This window comes from Sesamum indicum, linkage group LG1 (genome assembly GCF_026168435.1).
Source record: "Sesamum indicum cultivar Baizhima isolate 11 linkage group LG1, ASM2616843v1, whole genome shotgun sequence".
In the NCBI taxonomy this organism is placed as follows: domain Eukaryota; kingdom Viridiplantae; phylum Streptophyta; class Magnoliopsida; order Lamiales; family Pedaliaceae; genus Sesamum; species Sesamum indicum.
The window spans coordinates 14,685,575-14,704,463 of record NC_142657.1 but is presented as its reverse complement, the minus strand read 5'-3'; the positions used below and the strand labels follow the sequence as shown (position 1 = coordinate 14,704,463).

The window sequence follows — 18,889 nt, the reverse complement described above, 5'->3', positions numbered from 1 at the left end:
AGATTAGATGTTTATTGTAGACTGTAGATTGTTTGGGTAAAGCTTAAATCTTTGTTGGATATTGATTCTTTTAAAATGCCATTTCTTATTTTATCATAAGTTTAAAATTATTCGATGGCTTAATTAGTTAATAAAGTAAACATATACGATAAAGTTTAAAATGTAAGATGTCGTACTAAAAAATATAACGAATATTAGTGAAAATATGAACGTATAAGGTCAGAAATAAAATTTGTTAATATTACTTTCAAAAACTTGACTTTGGACTTTCGAATTAAGAAAGAACAAGAAAATAAGCTACAAAACAAATAATTATCGTCTAAAATGAAGAAAAACAGTTTATTCTTTCATGCAATAAACCCGTAACATAAGTATAATGTAAATGAATTGTCAAATTGCAAATCATCAAAAATCAAAATCTTAGCTCAAAAATTCAAATGAAACTGCAAAAAAAAAAATATAAAATGTAGGAATTTTCTAACTTATAGCATTGTGTGAAGAAAGAGGAAAACAAAATCTTGGAAAAAAATGTTGGGGGAGACAGGAGCTAGAAGAGAGTGATTGATGGACGCCCCACAGGAACTGATCACTGATCAGACTTTTTGAACAGCCACCACCAAATTTATAGAACAGCTCCATTCATCCCTTTACTCAACCTCACACTCACAGTGACACAGTGTGTTTCTGAATTTTCAATCAATTCATGAATTCTCACACCCCTCCCTCCACATCCCACCCCCACACGCAATGATACCTGCTGCAGAAGGAGATAGAGCCGCGGTGTGCGTTGCATTTTCAATCACTCCTCCTCCTCTGTAATAAACACTGTTTTCTTGGAAAGAAAAACGTAAAGTTCACTCCACTTTTTTCTTTTTTGCCTTCTAAAAAAGTCTCCCTTCTGCTCTGCGTGCTATGCTGTCGTTCATTCTTTATCATTGACAAAGCTCCAACTTTTCTCTCTGCCAAACTCTATCAAAAGCCTACAACAACCCCTTTTTTTCTGCTGAGGGCCTAACCCCATTAAATTACCTCTTTTGCACTTCAGATTTTTCCTGTCATTCAACACATAGCAGTTTCAGTTTTCTCAGGTAGCCATGAAAGAGAGAGGCAAAGCTGTGGAAGCTTTTAACAACGATTTCTCAGAATTCAACTTCTCAGCCGCATCAGAAATCCCATGCAAGAAACACCCGAGTTCATCGTCTGTGGGAATCTGCGCTTACTGCCTCAAAGACAGGCTTGTGAAACTGGTTTGCTCCGAGTGTGGGGAGCAGCGTCTTTCTTCCTGCTCTTGCTCTGATGTCTCCTCTTCGTATCGCAATTCTTGTAGCACGATGGAAGTGGGGAGTGTTGGCCGGGTCTCATTTCTGATAGAGAATGAGAAGATTGATTCCCAACAAAGTAACAATCCAAATCCCAAGTCTAAAAGAGGAGAAGAGAAGGCGGAACAAGTCATATTTCTCAGGAGGAGCAGCAGCAGCTGTGTGGAGGTCAAGAAAAGCAATGGTTTTTGGAGGATTAAGAGGTTATTCAAGAAGAAAAGAAACAAGGGGTCTGAGAAAAACGGTGAATTTTCTGATGAGAAAAGTGAGATTTGGGTTTCTGATGTTATGGGTGTGTCTAGGTCTAGATCACTCTGCAGTTTCAGGGGTGGTGGTGGGCACAACGATCTTGATGAAGGCAGTGAATATCGCTTCTCTAGTGCCAAGATTTCTGATGTAACTAGTGGGATCTTTCTTGATTCTGATAAGCAATGTGGGTTCTACAGCGAATCTGAACCGAGAAAAAGTGGTTTTAGAGGCTTTTTTGATGCTGACAATGGTGTTGATTTCAAAGGGGGTAGAAGGGGTGGCGGCCAAACTCTCATTGATCTTGATAGAGTTCACAGGAGTGTTTTTCCAGCCAAGGAAAGTGATTTCAGCGCCATGGATGAGTCTGCTTTCATTGATTTGAAGCTTGATTTGTCGTCTGAATCGAAGCAAGAACTATCTGCTGCTAGAATCAGTGGAGCTTCTGATCATGGTGTTAGCTTCAAAAGTGAGAGTTTTGAGACTGGAGGAAGTCTTGCAAATATGAAAAGTAATGGGGTTTTAGGGAATGGTGGTGGCTCTTGCCGGATCACGGTGAATGAAAGAGGATTGAAAAGGGGTAGCAGTAGCCACAAGGTCTGGAAATGGATTTTTAAGTATCATCCAGCAAACAAGAACAAAGAGAGCAACAGTTTGAAATCTTGCAATCATGTTTGAATTCCAACATATTTCATCACTGGGAGTAAATAGAAACTATTTCTGCTAAGGCTTTACTTGCTAGCTCTTTTGTTTTCTCTCTTATCAATTCTTGTTAGCTCTTTGATGTATGTAGTATTAAACATTTCTGTTTTCTAGTATGTGACTCTGCTCTTCTATTACTTCTTATCACAACATGAAGTGGAAACTGAAAACATTCAGACGCCCCACTTATTTATAAAGTTTCATAAAACTTGTGACCGAATATTGTGTCAACCCCACATAATATCTGAAGATATTGATCTTCAAGTAGGACTGTAAATCAATTACACGATTAGTATATCTCATTAACTGAATTGGAACATGGTATAAGCGAGTCGTCTTATGAATGGGCTAATCTAATGCCTTTACATCAAACGCTAATTGGGACTAATAACAAAGTATGGAATTGCACGGAAGTGACTGAACAATCTTACGATGGATTAAGTTGTCCAATGACCTCTAGACATATTGCAATTGTGTGCATAATTAGTGAACATGAAACGCTGCTCCAAACAAGTGCTAGCTAAGAAACTACAGAACGACCTCAGTTTTCTTGCTTAGCATTAGATTGAGTAGTACTCTTTGTGAAGTCTTAAGCAGCAAGATGGGATCAAATAAACACTTAACTGAGCTTTCAAGAATATCTGTAACTTACATTTGGACAGCATCATATCTCTTGAATAATACTCACGCGATCAAACTGTAATCATAAATTAAGTTGACAGCAGAAGTCAACATGAGACATACTGTAATGATGCTAATTGTTTGCAAAGACAAGAGAAAGGGAAGGCCTGCTGAGTTGCTTCATTGACAACATAATCTCAGTGATCTTTTGCTTTGTTTTCTGCTGTCAATAATTATGAGTACTACATAGAACAGATATTATGGCTTCAAGACAATAGTCACATACACATATCAAAACAATTATAGGATACAAAAACCGGCTGAGGCAAGAAATCCAAGAAATTCTTTTGTAGTTGATACTTTGAGAAAGAACAAGTTTTTCGTTGGTCGGATCAAGTTTTGTAAACTCAGAAAAAGTTGGTTGATGGGGTTGTCTGGATTACGAGCAACGAATGGCCAGGAGATGTAGATTGACGACCTTGGTTTTTTCACTTCATCAATGTTCTCCTTGTATGTATATATATACTTAGTTTGCTGTGTAGGAATGAAATTTGAGCAAGTCTTCTGATTACATTACAATATCTTGATTCTTGTCTCCATTTGTAACTGAAAACATGTGCATTCCTCGCCAGTTCTAGTTCTTCAGGTACGTCAAGCATTTGTCTTTGTCGTAAGAATTACAATCCGAATACTCTTAAATTAATAATTATTCAAAAGAAAAATAAGACAAGTTACTACAAAACATACCCCTATCACAAATAAGAATAGTTAATATTAAACGAGATACTAATGAAGTACGATCTTTCTAATACGTTTGAATTATCGACCAAGTTTGCATATTTAACGACGTAATGTCTCGAACTAATTAATAATTAGAAGTAGAGATTGTTTATGTAAGAAAACAAATGGAAAAAAGTCTAGGAATTGTTTGAGCATCTCCAGCCCCAGGTAGTGGTAGTAAGTGGAATTGGGAGGAGAAATTAAAAGGGTTAAGGGAGGGAAATTGAGAGAGGCAAAAATGAAAGGAAGAAGCTTTACGGTACCCTTTGACTGGTGAAGCCGGTCAGCGGATCACAAAACCCTAACCCCTATAAAAAACCCCCAATTACAAAAACCCCATACTGAAAACTCCCTCCTTTTTGCCGCATTTTCCTCCCACCTCCCGCACACGGACACACACAATTTGGTGTATTATCTGGATGATTATACTGGGAATGGATCAAGATCAACAATGGCTGGTCAATTGCTTGAACGCCTCACTCGATCCCAACCATCAAGTTCGAACCTTTGCGGAGACTTCCCTCCAGCAAGCATCTCTTCAACCAGGTGACTGAGGCAATTGTTTTAAGAAGTGATTTTTTTTTTGGATGGAATTTTGTCACTTGATTGATTGAATGTTTCTTCTCTTTAATTTGAGGAATTGAACTTGAGTTTATGCGTGTAGGGAAATTTGTAGGACATTTAAAGTCCGATAGGTAAAGTATGCATTTCGTACTGAATTTTTTTTGTGATGTGGTTGAAGATTTTCTTTTGGTTATGATGTTGGTTGTATTAATTAATTTCGTTTTTTCGATTTTATGCCACATTGCCATTTTAAAATAAAGATGAAAACTTTTCTTACTGATCAACCTATGTTACGATGCAATTGTTGATTCATTGATATCTGCATAATTTTTGATAAGTACATCTTTGATCTTTTAGTATTGTGTTTTGCTATGTGATTGCATAGTCATTCAGAACTGACTTGAGTAATACTACTTATATTGAAACCGACTAGCGGATTCTTGTTTTTGTTTTCTTTTTCCTCCTAAATTACACCTTAGCTATGGAATTGATTTTGTCTTTTTCTTCTTAATTCATGAAAGGTTATGGTGTTGCTCTAGCTGGAGTTGCTGCAAACCGTGAACTTCCATTTGGATTACGGCAGATATCCTTCATGCTGTATTTAGCAAAATTTTATTTATTTTTTCTGCATTCATTGGACTTTATGTGTTTGATTTTGGTCCAATTCCTTTTAGTGATTCGCTTGTGAGATTAACATGCATTAACTTAGCAGCAGTTTTGCTGAAGCAATATATTAAGAAACATTGGAATGAGGATGAGGAAGGTTTTGAGCATCCTGTTGTTGCTAGAAATGAAAAGGTCTTGCTTTTTCTTGATTCAGAGTTGCTCCCAGTATATAGCTTGAACTCGATGTTCTCTGCTAAAGTAATGGTGCATTCATTTTCTAAAGATCACCCTCATTCTGTTATTCTGTCAGGCATCTATACGTGGATTACTCCTAGCATTACTGGATGATCCTTACAAGAAAATGTGTACTGCAGTAAGTGTGGCTGTATCGACTATTGCACAGTATGACTGGCCAGATGATTGGCCTGAATTACTGCCCTTCCTTTTAAGTTTAATTAATGACCAGACTAAGCTGAATGCTGGTGAGTCCTTGGTATGCCTTTTCATGTCACTGATAGTTCTTGAGGGGTGTATAATTTTTTATTTTATTGTTGCAGTGCACGGGGCTTTGAGATGTTTGGTTCTTATTTCTTCGGACATGGACGATAAGATGGTTCCAAAAATTGTCCCAGTTTTATTCCCATGTTTGCACACGATTGTATCATCGCCTCAGGTTAGTCTTATTCACCAGATTGTATGTCGCATTCATTTTATTAATTTCCTGTAGCAATCATATGGAAGATAAGCTTGTCTAAAGTCTTTAGGAAAAAGTGTGTGGCATCAGAAATCAAGGTTTAGATGCCTAAGTGGTGTAGTTTTCATATACTTATGTTGCTTATAGTCAATTAATTTCGTTTTGTTTAGATTCCCCGGAAGTTTCTACATGCAAAAACTGTAAACTTAGCTGACAATATTTCCATGTGTGTCTGGATTATATTCTTCTTATCTTTCTCCTTGGTGGCATACTTATTTCCTTTCAAGAGTTCTTGGTAAGATGTACAGAATAATGAAAAAAGTTGGGTGTTTTAGCTGTTTAGTGTACTTTACATTATTGCTTTACAACATTATTCTGAGAACTTGTTTGCAGAACTAGTAACTTTTCTGGTAGAGGAGGTATTGTTGGATCATTTTCTCATCTTTCTGTGGATTTATACATGCAGGTCTATGACAAATGTCTTCGGTCTAGAGCTCTTTCAATAGTTTACAACTGTACCTCCATGCTCGGGGTTATGAGTGGTGTCTACAAGGTATTCAATTGTAGCTTGTGAAGTCAGGCTAATCGAATGATGTACTAGATTAGCTAATTTCATGTCTTCTGGTAAACAGACAGAAACTAGCTCCCTAATGTTACCGATGCTCCAGCCTTGGATGGAGCAATTTTCTTCAATCTTGAGACACCCAGTGCCATCTGAAGATCCTGATGATTGGAGCATCAGAATGGAGGTGGCTCTTCTATTGAATTGTCTATAGTGATGCCATCTGTATGTCAATTGATGATTTTGAGAAAACTATGTTACCTTCTGTCAGGTGCTAAAGTGCTTGAATCAGTTTATTCAGAACTTCCCGGCCATTGCAGAAACTCATTTTGTTGGTATGTGGTCAGATTCCTAGGTGGAACTTGGTTTATGGTGATACATTGTTTTTCTTGTCCTTATCTTCATAGTTTCTTACAACTTGATGGTATTACAGTAATTGTGGGGCCATTATGGCACACTTTTGTGTCATCCTTGGAAGTATATAAGCGCTCATCAATTGAAGGCGTTGAAGATTCCTATGATGGGAGATATGATTCTGATGGTGCAGAGAAAAGTCTTGAGTCCTTTGTTATCCAGGTTAATACAGTTGCTATTATGTGAACTTTGAAGTAGCGCCAAGAAAAACTTGATCAATTGCCATATAGGTGCTGACTGCTGGATGGTTCTTGCTGTGACTATTTGGCATATGTCTTACCACAACAGTTGGTTCCTTGAGATTCATATTATTTTGTATTTTTGTGCAGTCACCCCATTTTTTCTACAATGCAAAACTCGGATTTTTATGTGCAATTCAACTATATTCAGCCGATGAAATGTTTATCTTGAACTTTAGCGATTAAGGGTGCTGCAGCTTTTTCTGGACGCCTCTTTAATCATAACGCGATCTGAATCTATTTTCACCAGCTAAGAACTAGTTTACTTTGTTTAGGACTGGGATGTTATTTTCTGCAGTTTTTGTTCTTTCTACTTTTTACTGAATAAAAATTTATCATCCTAACATAGAAGTCTTATGTTGGTCATGTAGATGCAACATTGGTAGCAGTTACATGTGTGTTGATTTTGTGAGATCTGGCAGAAAATATAGTTTCTTCAATCTAGTTTTGAAAACTTTATTTTCAGATGCATTGTTGTCCAATAATGTGTCGAGTGCCGTCACTTGCTCCTGGCTACCAAAAGTTTGTTTAAATAGTACGAAATGGGAAAAAGTATATGCAGTATTTTCAATAAAATGATAACCTAAAGTCATGATCAATATTTTAACTGATTTTATGTTAGCTACTCTCCATTATCCAAACAAGCTTATATGTTTAGGTATCCCATACAGATTCTTGACGATTAGCTTTCCAGCTTATGCTATTGAAATTGTATGTTCCAAGTTCCAACTTTGTGACGGTTTCCGAGAGCATGCGAATTGCAACATTCAAATTACACCTTGAAGTTTTGGTGCCAATCAAAGAAGCTTATGGGAAAATTACTTCATATTGAGGATAATACAATAGTAGTTTGATATATGAATGGGGTTTAGATTAATATCTGAGTATGTTGTTGCCCTCACTTCTATTGGGTTGGAGTGAGATAGTTTCATTAGTTAGTATTTTAACATGCGATTTTGCTGGTCTTTTCTGGTGCAGTTATTTGAATTTTTATTGACTGTTGTTGGAAGCCCAAGATTTGTGAAGGTATGCTTCAGAACTATCATTTTTACTTTGTCTTGTTATGCATTAGGTTATCAGATTTTGGAGATGTTAAAGTTTTTGTCTGTAGGTTGTAATGAACAATGTGAAAGAGTTAGTCTACTATACCATTGGTTTCCTTCAAGTGACAGAACAACAGGTAATCCTCTATCTAGTCAGTTCCAGAGAGCCATGATATGTTTTCTTTTATTTTGTAGAAAGATTTGTATTATTTGGTTGTAGTTAGTGCAAAGCATTTTTCTAATTCCCTAAATCAGAGCCTTCAATATGATAAAAATGCTGACATTTTTCAGTGTTGCACTAAGTTTGGGCTCTCTGATGGTAAAATGATACCAACCTGAATGATGCTGCTTGGTATATGAAAACTATAGAGATCTTCAAAATAGACATATCGGCCTAAAAGACAGAAAAGTAGTAATTGGTCTCGGAGTCTATGTAAAATCTTCTATAATTCTTATTTTTTTTGTATATGTATTTGATAGTTGACATAGTTGTCCCCCCTGTCATTGTGACACTGAGGGCCTGAAAGTATCAAGTGTCGATTGATCACAACTTGTGTTTCGAGACATAATAACATGGTTATTCCTTTTCTAGTGATGTCAGATATATTGACATAACTGGGTATCAGTTGAAGCAGTTACAGCAAAATACTGAGGAATCTAACCAATTAACTGAGTTTTGTTTTGTTATGCTTGGCCTGATCATTTTGCAATCTGATTACCATGCCACATGTTTAGAGACATCAAATGTTTCTTAAGTTACAGGCTACAATAAGTAACATGTCATCTTGAGATTCTTTCAATATGGTAGTGTTCTAAAACATACATGAGAGTGTGTTTCCATTTGTTTTTCTATTTAATTTGAGTTGAGCAATATCAATATGGATGAGCATTTTGTCTGCTTGATTTTCTAATTAATATGGGTAAAGTATTTTGAATAAGTTATATGTTTCCTCGTTCTAGTCAGCAGCAACACAGGTGCAGTTTTCATTTTACTGGTGAAACACATTTCATTTGATTTGTTTATAACGGGCATTTTAAGCATCATCTTTTGTTCCCCTTTTTCTTCCAGTACCTCTCATTATCTTCTTCATGTGCAATTTGGATGTAGGTTCATACCTGGTCGCTGGATGCTAATCAGTATGTTGCTGATGAGGATGACAATACTTACAGTTGTCGTGTATCTGGTAAGTTGTTCTCAGGTGTGGCAAAACTTTGTTGCTTAGTTGCTATAAAATCTTGGACATGGTTTACCTTTGTTTCTGCATATATATATCTTTCCGTCAATCTTTCATGATGTGTGTGTGTATGCATGCATGTGAACACTTATGTATAGGTGTTTTTATGCATATAAAACAGCGAGTATATGTAAGGTAATGGAGATGCTGGGAATATGATGGGGGGTGTTTTTAATTGTAGTATATTAATTGGTCTTCTATTGATATTTTGTGCTGGCAATTATGAGTGCATGAGCTTAGTTTTAGTTAAACAAAGGCTTCTGCATATGCATTTATTAAGTAACCTATATTATGACATTTGCTGTGGCTAAAATGTATTTGTTATGTGTATTAAAACCTTTTTGACTTACAATAACTTGTGTAGTTTTGCCTATGTGTACTATTAGTAAACTCCTGAATGAAATGAAGCTAACACATCATATTGATAGGTTTCATGGCTGCAGAATTCTGTGTGATCTGTTGACAGCAGATCAAATTTGGACTTGCTGCTTTATCATTTCTATAATGAGACAGTACATGACATCTTACTTTTGAATTTCAAACCTACTATAATTTGCAGCTTACATTTTGTATTGTCCTGCTATTAGTTGAAACCTCTATATTCTTATAGGTTAATTACACTTAGACCCCATCTGAAAATACAAAATTACGCTCCCCCCCGAAAATTGAAACTACACTTATACCCCCTTCTGAAATTCTGCGATTGCACCTAAACCCCTTTCGTTATGGTTTGAACGAAAAATGCAGACGTTAGCAAAAAATTACATAAATTTTCAATTTTACCTGTCATTTAATATTTCTATGTAATTATTTTGTATTATAACAAGAAAAATATAATAATGTTATCCTTACACCATATATATATTTTACATCTATCCTTTTATAAGTACGAAAAATATATATGGGAATGTTAAATGAGGAAGAAAATTGAAAAGTTTTTGTTGATGTTAGCATGTCCATACCCTAACTGAATCAGGTGTAGGTGTAAAAGAAGAATTTTCGGAGACGGTGTAAATATCATTTTAAAACTTCTTTGTGGGGAAAGTGTAATTTCGCATCTTTAGAGGGGTCTAAATGTAATTACCCTATTCTTATGTACCCTGGGAAAGTTGCATCTGCTAGAGCATTCTTTTCTCCCCCGTGAATAAATCATTTGTTGCAGGTGCCCTTCTACTGGAAGAAATAATTACTTCTTGTGGGATGGAAGGAATAGATGCTGTGATTGACTCTGTGAAAAGACGAATAAGCGAGTCACAACTAGAGAAAGATAATGGCTCGCCTGGCTGGTGGAGAGTAAGTTGAGCAGTTTCATGACTTGATTTTCAGCACTAAATATAACTTGTAGACATAGTATAAATGCTAAAACTCTCAGTATGAGCCTAATATTGACTTGAAATTTAAGAATCCTTGTTCTCCAATCTCTGCCAACCCCCCCCCCCCCCCCCAAAAAAAATCCCCCCCCAAAAAAAATCTTAACACAGACAACTGCCAAATGGAGCACTCCATCCTTCTGTCATCCCAAGTAAAAAAGAGTCACAAGAGTTTGTTTTTCACTTAGTGCGTAAAAGGACTTACCAAAAAGAATGTGCTTATTATTACTCCTCACAGTCCATCAATGTAGCCGGGAAATATTGAGTTTGACTGTCGAAAGAATGCTTAGCTGTCTTATAGGTCTTAATGGAGAGTTTTCTTGCTTGCAAATACTTCAGAGATCCTGATTTTTGTTGTGCCTGTCTAGTCCCTTTTCATGAGAATTTTTAAAATAACATAAAGGGGATTTGTGGATTCCTATGGAACTTGATTAACAGACTTTGTCACCATAATACCATATTAAATGCAACTCGAGACTCATTTTTGTTTGTGGGTCTTCTTAATTACCCCTGTTGTTGTGCTGGCAGTTAAGGGAGGCCACCCTGTTTGCTTTGGCTTCCGTGTCAGAGCAGTTGCTTGAAGCAGAGGTCACTCTTTGTGTTCTCATAATAAAAACAAAATCCTCACTTGGTTTATATTGTAAATGAGGCCCTGTAATTGTATTGTCTATATCTGTGTTTCCTCTTTTAGGTTTCTGGACCCACTATTGGGAATATGCTAGAGCAAATTTTAACTGATGACGTGGCAACAGGTGAGACATTTCTGAGAGATGCATTGGGATGTTCACTTCAGATTGATTCGGGCCATGAGATTTGTTCTTTTGTTATAAGAGAATTGTATGCTTTTATACGGAACTGAAATCCCTTTGTTTAACTGCAGGTGTACATGACTACCCCTTTCTTTTTGCCCGCCTATTTTCATCTGTTGCAAAGTTTTCGTCTGTGGTAATTATCAACAACCTCCTCTTCTTCCACCAGTCTTCATTATTCCCAGTCAGCTTTCATGTACTTTCTGAGATCTTATTTAGTTTCACTATTTGTACAGATAAACAACCAAGTAACAGAGCATTTTCTGTATGCTGCTATTAAGACAATTGGCATGAATGTGTAAGAACTTCAGTTGGATCCGGATATTACATTCCAGTTAATTTTGTTAGAATGTCACCCATTCTTCCATTTTTACAGCCCCCCACCAGTTAAAGTTGGTGCCTGTCGAGCTCTATCCCAGCTTCTGCCAGATGCCACCAGAGGAGTTATTCAACATCACGCATTGGATTTATTCTCTTCACTTACAGAACTTCTTAAAAATGTGAGGTGATACCTGTATTTTGTAGCCTGTGGGATTTGCTTTATTGTTGTTGATAGCATGTCCTTATTGCTTCCTGCTTCGTAGGCATCTGAAGAGACTATGCACCTAGTACTTGAAACTCTACAAGCTGCAGTGAAGGCTGGTTAGTACAAGTGGAATACAAACAAACTTTATGTTAGCTAGTTTTTAGGTCCTCGATGCCTATGGCATTCTCTGACCACATTCATTAGAAGCTCAATTTTTGTTTCCTTTTGTAGCTCATGAAGTTTCAGCCTCAATAGAGCCAGTTGTCTCACCGACCATCCTTAACATGTGGGCTTCCCATGTTTCTGACCCTTTCATCAGTATCGATGCTCTAGAGGTTTTGGAGGTAGATCTTTTATTTTCACTTTATTGTTTTCTGAGTTTGGTTCAGTGGAGTCTACAGAGTTATGTGTGATAAACCCAGAATTTTGTAAGTTAAAGCTACATTATGAATACAACAAGATGAATCATGATAATTTCCCTGAGATGTTCATGCATGTTCCCAGTCTGACATATACTAGATAACTTTTGCTCTATTTTCCGAAGTTTGTTAGAGTCTCTCAAAACTTTACATCTGGTAGATACTTGTCTAATTCAGCAAATTCTTATAACCATTTAATTATTTTCTTTGTTAACAAAAGGTAGATTATGGTGTGCTAAATGCCGTTGCAGATTATGGTGTGCTCTTCCAAAGGCCACAAGGCTGTTTTTGGATATTCTCTCTGTTCTTCTGACTTCTGAGTAGCATTTTGTTACTCTCTCTAGATAGCGATCTGAATAGGATGGTTTTTTGGCTGATGCAAATCTATAGTGATCATGACCAAGTTATATTTTACTTCTGAAAAAATCTTAGCTGCTGGTTACTTCGGATTTCATGGTTAACAAATTAAACGCATCACTGAATGATATTGTTTAATCCCCATGTACATCAGTAAAGGATTTGTTTACAGCTTTGTATTTTTCATCTTTGCAGGCAATAAAAAATGCTCCAGGATGTATTCATCCTCTGGTTTCTCGAGTTCTACCTTATATCGGGCCAATACTCAGTAATGTACGCAAACGACCCAGTGCTGACAACAAAAAGAAAAATCTAACAGTTGAAATTGGTCTCTCTGTTTCTTATTATATTATTTAATTTCTCAGCCACAACAACAACCTGATGGCTTAGTTGCTGGTTCCCTGGATCTTGTTACAATGTTAGTGAAGGTGATTCTTATGTTGAAGAACAGTTATTACAGTTGAGCAGGTGTTTGCTGTGACTGGAAGAGTGGTTCTGATGTTGTAAGGTTACATATTATTATATTTTACAGAATGCTCCTATTGACGTGGTAAAAGCAGTGTATCAAGTTTCTTTTGACCCTGTTGTTAGAATAGTTCTTCAAAGTGACGACCACAGTGAGATGCAGGTTACCTTCTGCTCTCTCTTAGCTTAAAGTCTCCTCTAAGTAGTTTCTATATTACTTGCACCTTCTTTTAAAATATTATATGGGCTTTAAAATATAAAATAACGCTGTTTGATGCTTTATATCTGTCAGAACGCAACCCAGTGCTTAGCCGCCCTAGTCTCTGGTGGAAAACAAGATATGCTTGCTTGGTGTGGTGATCCTGGATTTACAATGAGAAGTTTACTTGATGTGGCTTCTAGGTGATTTGCTCAGCCTTGCTTATATTACTATTTCCTGTAATGTCCAATAACATGATTTTGCCAACAGCATGAAGCTCCTTTTTTCTTTTTCGCTGTAATTTAGTAATGAACAGCTGGGTAATTACAAACTTGCTCTCACACACACACCCCAACATGCGCGCGCACACACGCACGCACACACAAGAAACACAGATAAACCTCTTAGGTGGTTTCACATAGAAACTGTCTCCCACAAATATGTGATAGTCCAATGTTACGGAGAAAATCTAACCAGTTCGTGATGCAATCTTTCTGTGGAAACTAGATATGCTTTGCAATATTTTCCCGTCTCTAAGGTGATGTTGCTTGCTTACACTTCAATCTCTACGCATCTTTTATTGTTTAGTTAGGCTTTTGTGCATGATTTTGTTTGAGCTAAGGCTGTGCATTCTGATATAATATTCTCATACTAATGTGCTAAGCCTGAGCCGATAAGCAGCAATGTAAATACAACGCAGAGATGTTTCTGTTATCTTCTCGATAACTTATTTGTTGGTTCTGGATATGCAGGCTTCTAGACCCTGATTTGGAAAGTTCTGGATCCCTTTTCGTTGGTAGCTTCATTTTGCAACTTATTTTACATCTGCCTTCAGAAATGGCACAGCATATCAGAGACCTTGTGACAGCACTTATCAGACGCATGCAGTCTTCTCAAATTTCAGCACTGAAAAGTTCACTGATTCTAATTTTCGCTAGATTGGTTAGCTTTCAATTTGATTTTGACAGATTTCTATGAGTAATGCATCATGACATTGAGCATAAATGTGTACATTCACTTCTTTCGATAAAATCACTTTACATCACTAAGTTTGGCTCTAGCATTTTCCAACAACCAGTATACATTATTCTCCAATGCAGGTCCACTTGAGTACCCCTCATGTAGAACAATTTATTGACTTGCTGGTCTCAATCCCAGCAGAAGGTCATCGAAACTCCTTTGCTTATCTTATGCTTGAATGGACTAGACAGCAAGGCAAGTATTCTGATGTCTGATTATTTTATGCCTATAATGTACTTCATTTGCATGAATCAAAATGAACTTGAAGAAAACTAATTTGTTTTAGCAAAAAGATTTTCCTGCTGCTTGTTCCAAATTTAAATTTGGAATTCTTGTAGAACAATCATTTTATTCTTACCATTCTGTCTTATATGTTTAGAACTAAATATTTCTGGCCAATCTATCTCTGGGATTAGCTATTTGACAGAGAACCCACATGTGAAGAATAATGAGTGACAAACTAGTAGTAGATTGTGCAATTAATCACTCCAATACACCAAATAACTGTCTTTCTTCGATTATTCATTGTTGGTTTGATACGAATAATGCTTGATAAACATGGTTTTGTGGAAAATTCTTTCCAAATTTTACTTTATTTCTCTGGTTGCATTTTCTTCCCATTGATAGATTGTTCCTTATAACTGCCATATGATTTGGTCAATTGCTTATTCATTCAGGTGAGGTTCAGGGAGCCTACCAAATTAAAGTTACGACTACTGCTTTAGCATTGTTGCTTTTGACTAGGCATGTCGAATTGGGGAATATCAATGTGCAAGGCCTTCTTATCAAGGTTGGCTTGAACTTCTCGTACCATTATGCATATATTGCACACTGCCATGTACTCACTCCATTTTAAATGGTATAGTCCGAGGCCGGGATAACCACCCGTTCAAGAGCTAAGCTAAGACCGGATCAATGGACATTGATGCCACTTCCTGCAAAGGTATTTGTTGTCATGATTCTTCTTCCAAAGATGGGTTTCTGGTATGCACTAATAGTGGTCAATGGTTGGAATTTCTTTGGTCCTTTTTTTTTTTGAATTTTATCAAGGATAAGTATTTATTACAAGCAGACTGTTTACTCCCTTCATGGATGACTTGAGGCCCTTATAGGTACATGCAAAAGTTGCTTTATCCTATTAGAAAATGATTACTTCTGTAGATACTTCTTAGTGATTGAAGCTGCTTGCATATAATTATTCTCTTTACATAAGGAAAAACTGAAACCCTGACTTATAAACTGATTCTATACACAGTGGACATGCTGGTGAGATATGAGAATGAACTGACACCCCAGAATCAAAGAAGAGGACTTGAGTTTGGAAAAATAATCAAGAGAGTTTAAGAATGGGAAGAAGCATACTGGATAAATAACAAAAAAGAGAAAAAGTATGGAAGCCAAATTTTGCATGTAAAAAGGACCACATCTGGAGATCATAGGTATAACTGATAGAAACCTAAGTGAATCCCTTGGAAGATAATGAACATAAATTCCTAATCTTCTGCTTGAAATTCAGGATATTCAATAATCATTCTGCTGGAAAAACCGTTCCGATAATTTGGGAAATAACAGAGTCACATATTATAGAATTGTGTAGCTTTTGTGTTCTTAAGTGCCAAGTGTATGAAAGGGGATTGGGTTTCACAAGGCAGGGTCTGGCCCTACCTGCCAGTTTAAGCATTTGCTCTGCAGATGCATGTTCTTAGTAATAGAAGTTAATTTTGGTTTAACTTTCCTATATGCTTTCTGGTCCCCATAGATTCTGGCTATATTGGCGGATGCTTTATTAGAAATCCAAGAACAAGTCGACGCAGATAATGAGGTAGTCATACATTCACTGTTCACATTTCTAATATAAGTCCATGACTGCAAACTGAAATTAGAAACATTTTCGCAATTCATGCAGCAGGATAGTGATTGGGAAGAAATTCAAAACGGAGATGCTGGAGATAATGAGAATTTCCTTTATTCAGCTGATGCTACATTACATAACAGACCCACATACGAATATCTTGACGCTATGGCAAAGGCTTTCAATGAGGTTTGACTCGTTGCAAACTAAAGTTCTCCAAATTTGTGCTATTCTTTTCACTTTCCTTAGTGGAACTTTGCTTTTATTGATTGGTTAAGGACCAAGAAGACGGCTGTGAGGATGAACTTCTATGTGCTGCCGATCCCCTAAATGAGGTATCTTATGAGGTGCAAAGTTAACAGTCTGCAACAAATTGTAGCTACCCTTAACGCTAACATGACTCTGTGCACCCATTTCACAGATCAATTTGGTTAACTATCTCCATGAATCCTTGGCAAAGTTCTCTGAGAGCGACAAGCCATTTTTCCAACATCTTTTCCAGGTCTCATTATATCCCTCGAGTCTGTCGCATCTCAACTGTTATTGACATTCTTAACTCTGGTCATTTAATCCGGTTTTGAATTCAAAATGCAGAGCTTAACGAAGCCTCAGCAAAATGCTATCGAATTGGTTTTAAGATGACGAGGAATGTGATTGTTGTACAAGGTACATCTTTGCTGAGTGTGAATGCATCAATTCTTTATAATAGCATTGGTTTTGTTCTTTTTAACCATTCAATTTATTTCATCTTGTTGAACTGCTCGAGAATCAAAAGCGAGGATTTTTCTTTCCAGGTCCTCTTCTTGGTTGTACAATAACAGGAGTATAGTCAAAAGTTTAAGAATGAGGATATAAGATTAAACAAATACTTCTCAGTTTGTATAATTGTGTGACTGTTCCAATGGTGATAAAATAAGACCACGAAGTTAGTTTGTTATGCATGTGCTTCAGTTCTTAATCGCTAAACGGGTTAAGTTGATCTTTATCCTGATTCAATAACGTATTTACTCGTAAATCAATGGTGTTAAAATAAGAGTATGATGTTAGTTTGTCGTGGATGTGCTTAAGTTCTTGAATACTAAACGCGTTAAGTTGATAGTTCGTTAATCTTTATCCTGATACGATAGCGTATTTGATCGTCTTACCCATAAAAAAGCACACACTTGTGACGATAAAGATCTTTATCGTTTGCTCTCCTTATCAGTATTGACCAAACTCTCGTTCATTAATGTTTGATGAATGGAAATATCTTTGCTTGAGCGAAAGAAATATGGATTCACTTGAGCAGCTTTTATGGTCATTTGAAGGAAGTTTAGGTTATCTACTTTTGCATGAAATGTAATTTTTCATGGCTATGATTCTATTTAAATCATACTTAAAATTACCATTCAAAAATAAACACTAAAAAGGAATAGTTTACTGAGGTCAACACAACCTCTACATTCGTCTGAACGACATAAACTGACTAAAACGACTCAGCTTGCATCCCTAACAGTAATATGATTTGCAAGTTCATTATTAATATAATTGCTAATCTTTTTTACGTGTTTCATAAAAAACTAAATAGCGACACTTCTTGAACAAAATGTCAGGACAGGTGGTGATGAAACAGCCATACATCGACTATTTTTTGGGTCATCTCATCTGTCACTATTATATTCGCACGTGGTCTATGTTCTAACTAATTAATTGGTAAGACAGGTATCTAGTCCACAATAAAGGAATGGTAGATTACATAACGGACAATTTTCGTGTCATTTATTTTAGGGATAATTCCTAATATATGGTTTATTTATATGAACAACTTTTGTATTTTATGTAATTATAAAAATTATCTATGAGAGTCAAAAAGTAGGGGAATTTATTTAAAAATTGCCAAAAAAATATAACTATTTAAAAAATTGAACAAACAAATACTTGATGAAATTGAGCAAGATTGGTCTTGTTGGAATCGTCTGGACGACAGGATTCGAACGGCTATGGTCTTAATTTGTGATTCGTCCTCACGGTGGAGAAATGGCAGCAAACAGTTTCAGCGCGAATTCTCGACGGAAAAACTTCAAATTTTCATATTTTAACAAATATTTAATAAAATTGAACTAGGTTGGTCTCGTTAGAACCGTTAGGTCGAGGCGAGTCCAGTGGCGGTGGTTTGTGATCGTGGGTCGCTCCGGTGGCGGCGAATCGACGGCCGAAAGGTGCCGTGTTCGTACTAAAAATTCATTATTTACGATTGATAAAACTTGAAATTGTTTGTGGGGAAATGTTCGTCTCATCAAGGGGAGTCGAACGGTATATTTGATGGTTGACAACTCGCCATGAGGAATTTTGTTTTTTTAAATAAAAAATTGTGGCACTGCGGTGCTACTTACTTTTCTAACACATTCAGTTTCACTCTATTTTACTAATTTTTTATTTTTTTGGCATTTTTTTAAATAAATTCCCCTACTTTTTGACTCTCATAGATAATTTTTATAATTACATAAAATACAAAAGTTGTTCATATAAATAAACCATAAATTAGGAATTATCCTAAAATAAATGACACGAAAATTGTCCGTTATGTGATCTACCATTCCTTTATTGTGGACTAGATACCTGTCTTACCAATTAATTAATAATACCATTCCTTTATTATGGACTATAAATAAACCATATATTAGGAATTACCCCTAAAACCGTGGCGCCACTTACTTTTCTAACACTTTCATTTTCACCCTATTTTATTAAATTTTTTTTTTGACATTTTTTTAATAAATTCCCCCAAAAAGTATGGGTGATTTTGGAGAATGATGTTTATATTTTTTAAAATATATATATAATTTTTTAAAAGATGAGAGTGATTAG

At 36.2% G+C, this 18,889-nt stretch overlaps 2 protein-coding genes across 3 annotated transcripts; both read left to right on the top strand.

Moving 5' to 3' along the window:
* The first annotated feature begins 351 nt into the window (after nt 1–351).
* LOC105162245 (micronuclear linker histone polyprotein-like protein) lies at nt 352–2,404 on the top strand. The gene has a single exon (XM_011080242.2). It carries the CDS (start codon nt 1,095–1,097, stop codon nt 2,241–2,243), a length of 1,149 nt encoding a protein of 382 aa, XP_011078544.1. The 5' UTR covers nt 352–1,094; the 3' UTR covers nt 2,244–2,404.
* Nucleotides 2,405–3,789: 1,385 nt separating this feature from the next.
* Nucleotides 3,790–16,979, top strand: LOC105161502 (ARM repeat superfamily protein). 2 transcript variants are annotated; one of them, XM_011079221.3, is made up of 33 exons: nt 3,790–4,214; nt 4,754–4,815; nt 4,938–5,030; nt 5,149–5,320; nt 5,396–5,511; nt 5,999–6,085; nt 6,165–6,281; nt 6,366–6,429; nt 6,528–6,670; nt 7,726–7,773; nt 7,859–7,927; nt 8,899–8,974; nt 10,188–10,318; nt 10,924–10,983; nt 11,087–11,147; nt 11,276–11,340; nt 11,441–11,502; nt 11,581–11,704; nt 11,789–11,846; nt 11,962–12,074; nt 12,702–12,779; nt 12,872–12,934; nt 13,039–13,134; nt 13,264–13,373; nt 13,923–14,112; nt 14,271–14,385; nt 14,868–14,980; nt 15,056–15,133; nt 15,950–16,012; nt 16,100–16,231; nt 16,321–16,377; nt 16,464–16,544; nt 16,637–16,979. In XM_011079221.3, the coding sequence occupies exons 1-33, from the start codon at nt 4,088–4,090 to the stop codon at nt 16,682–16,684; spliced, it is 3,072 nt and encodes a 1,023-aa protein (XP_011077523.1). In that variant the 5' UTR covers nt 3,790–4,087; the 3' UTR covers nt 16,685–16,979. The 2 variants fall into 2 exon arrangements, with proteins under 2 accessions (XP_011077523.1, XP_011077508.1); XM_011079206.3 differs by having other exon boundaries at nt 3,793–4,214; nt 16,097–16,231.
* The last annotated feature ends 1,910 nt before the right edge of the window (nt 16,980–18,889 follow it).

Excerpts from the sequence above, each read along its gene's own strand:
- LOC105161502 (XM_011079206.3), top strand. The coding sequence starts at position 4,088 with ATGATTATACTGGGAATGGATCAAGATCAACAATGGCTGGTCAATTGC. Across the intron at positions 11,503-11,580 it reads AAGACAATTGGCATGAATGT|CCCCCCACCAGTTAAAGTTG; the intron begins GTAAGAACTTCA and ends CCATTTTTACAG. Across the intron at positions 16,232-16,320 it reads TGGCAAAGGCTTTCAATGAG|GACCAAGAAGACGGCTGTGA; the intron begins GTTTGACTCGTT and ends TGATTGGTTAAG.
- LOC105162245 (XM_011080242.2), top strand. The coding sequence starts at position 1,095 with ATGAAAGAGAGAGGCAAAGCTGTGGAAGCTTTTAACAACGATTTCTCA.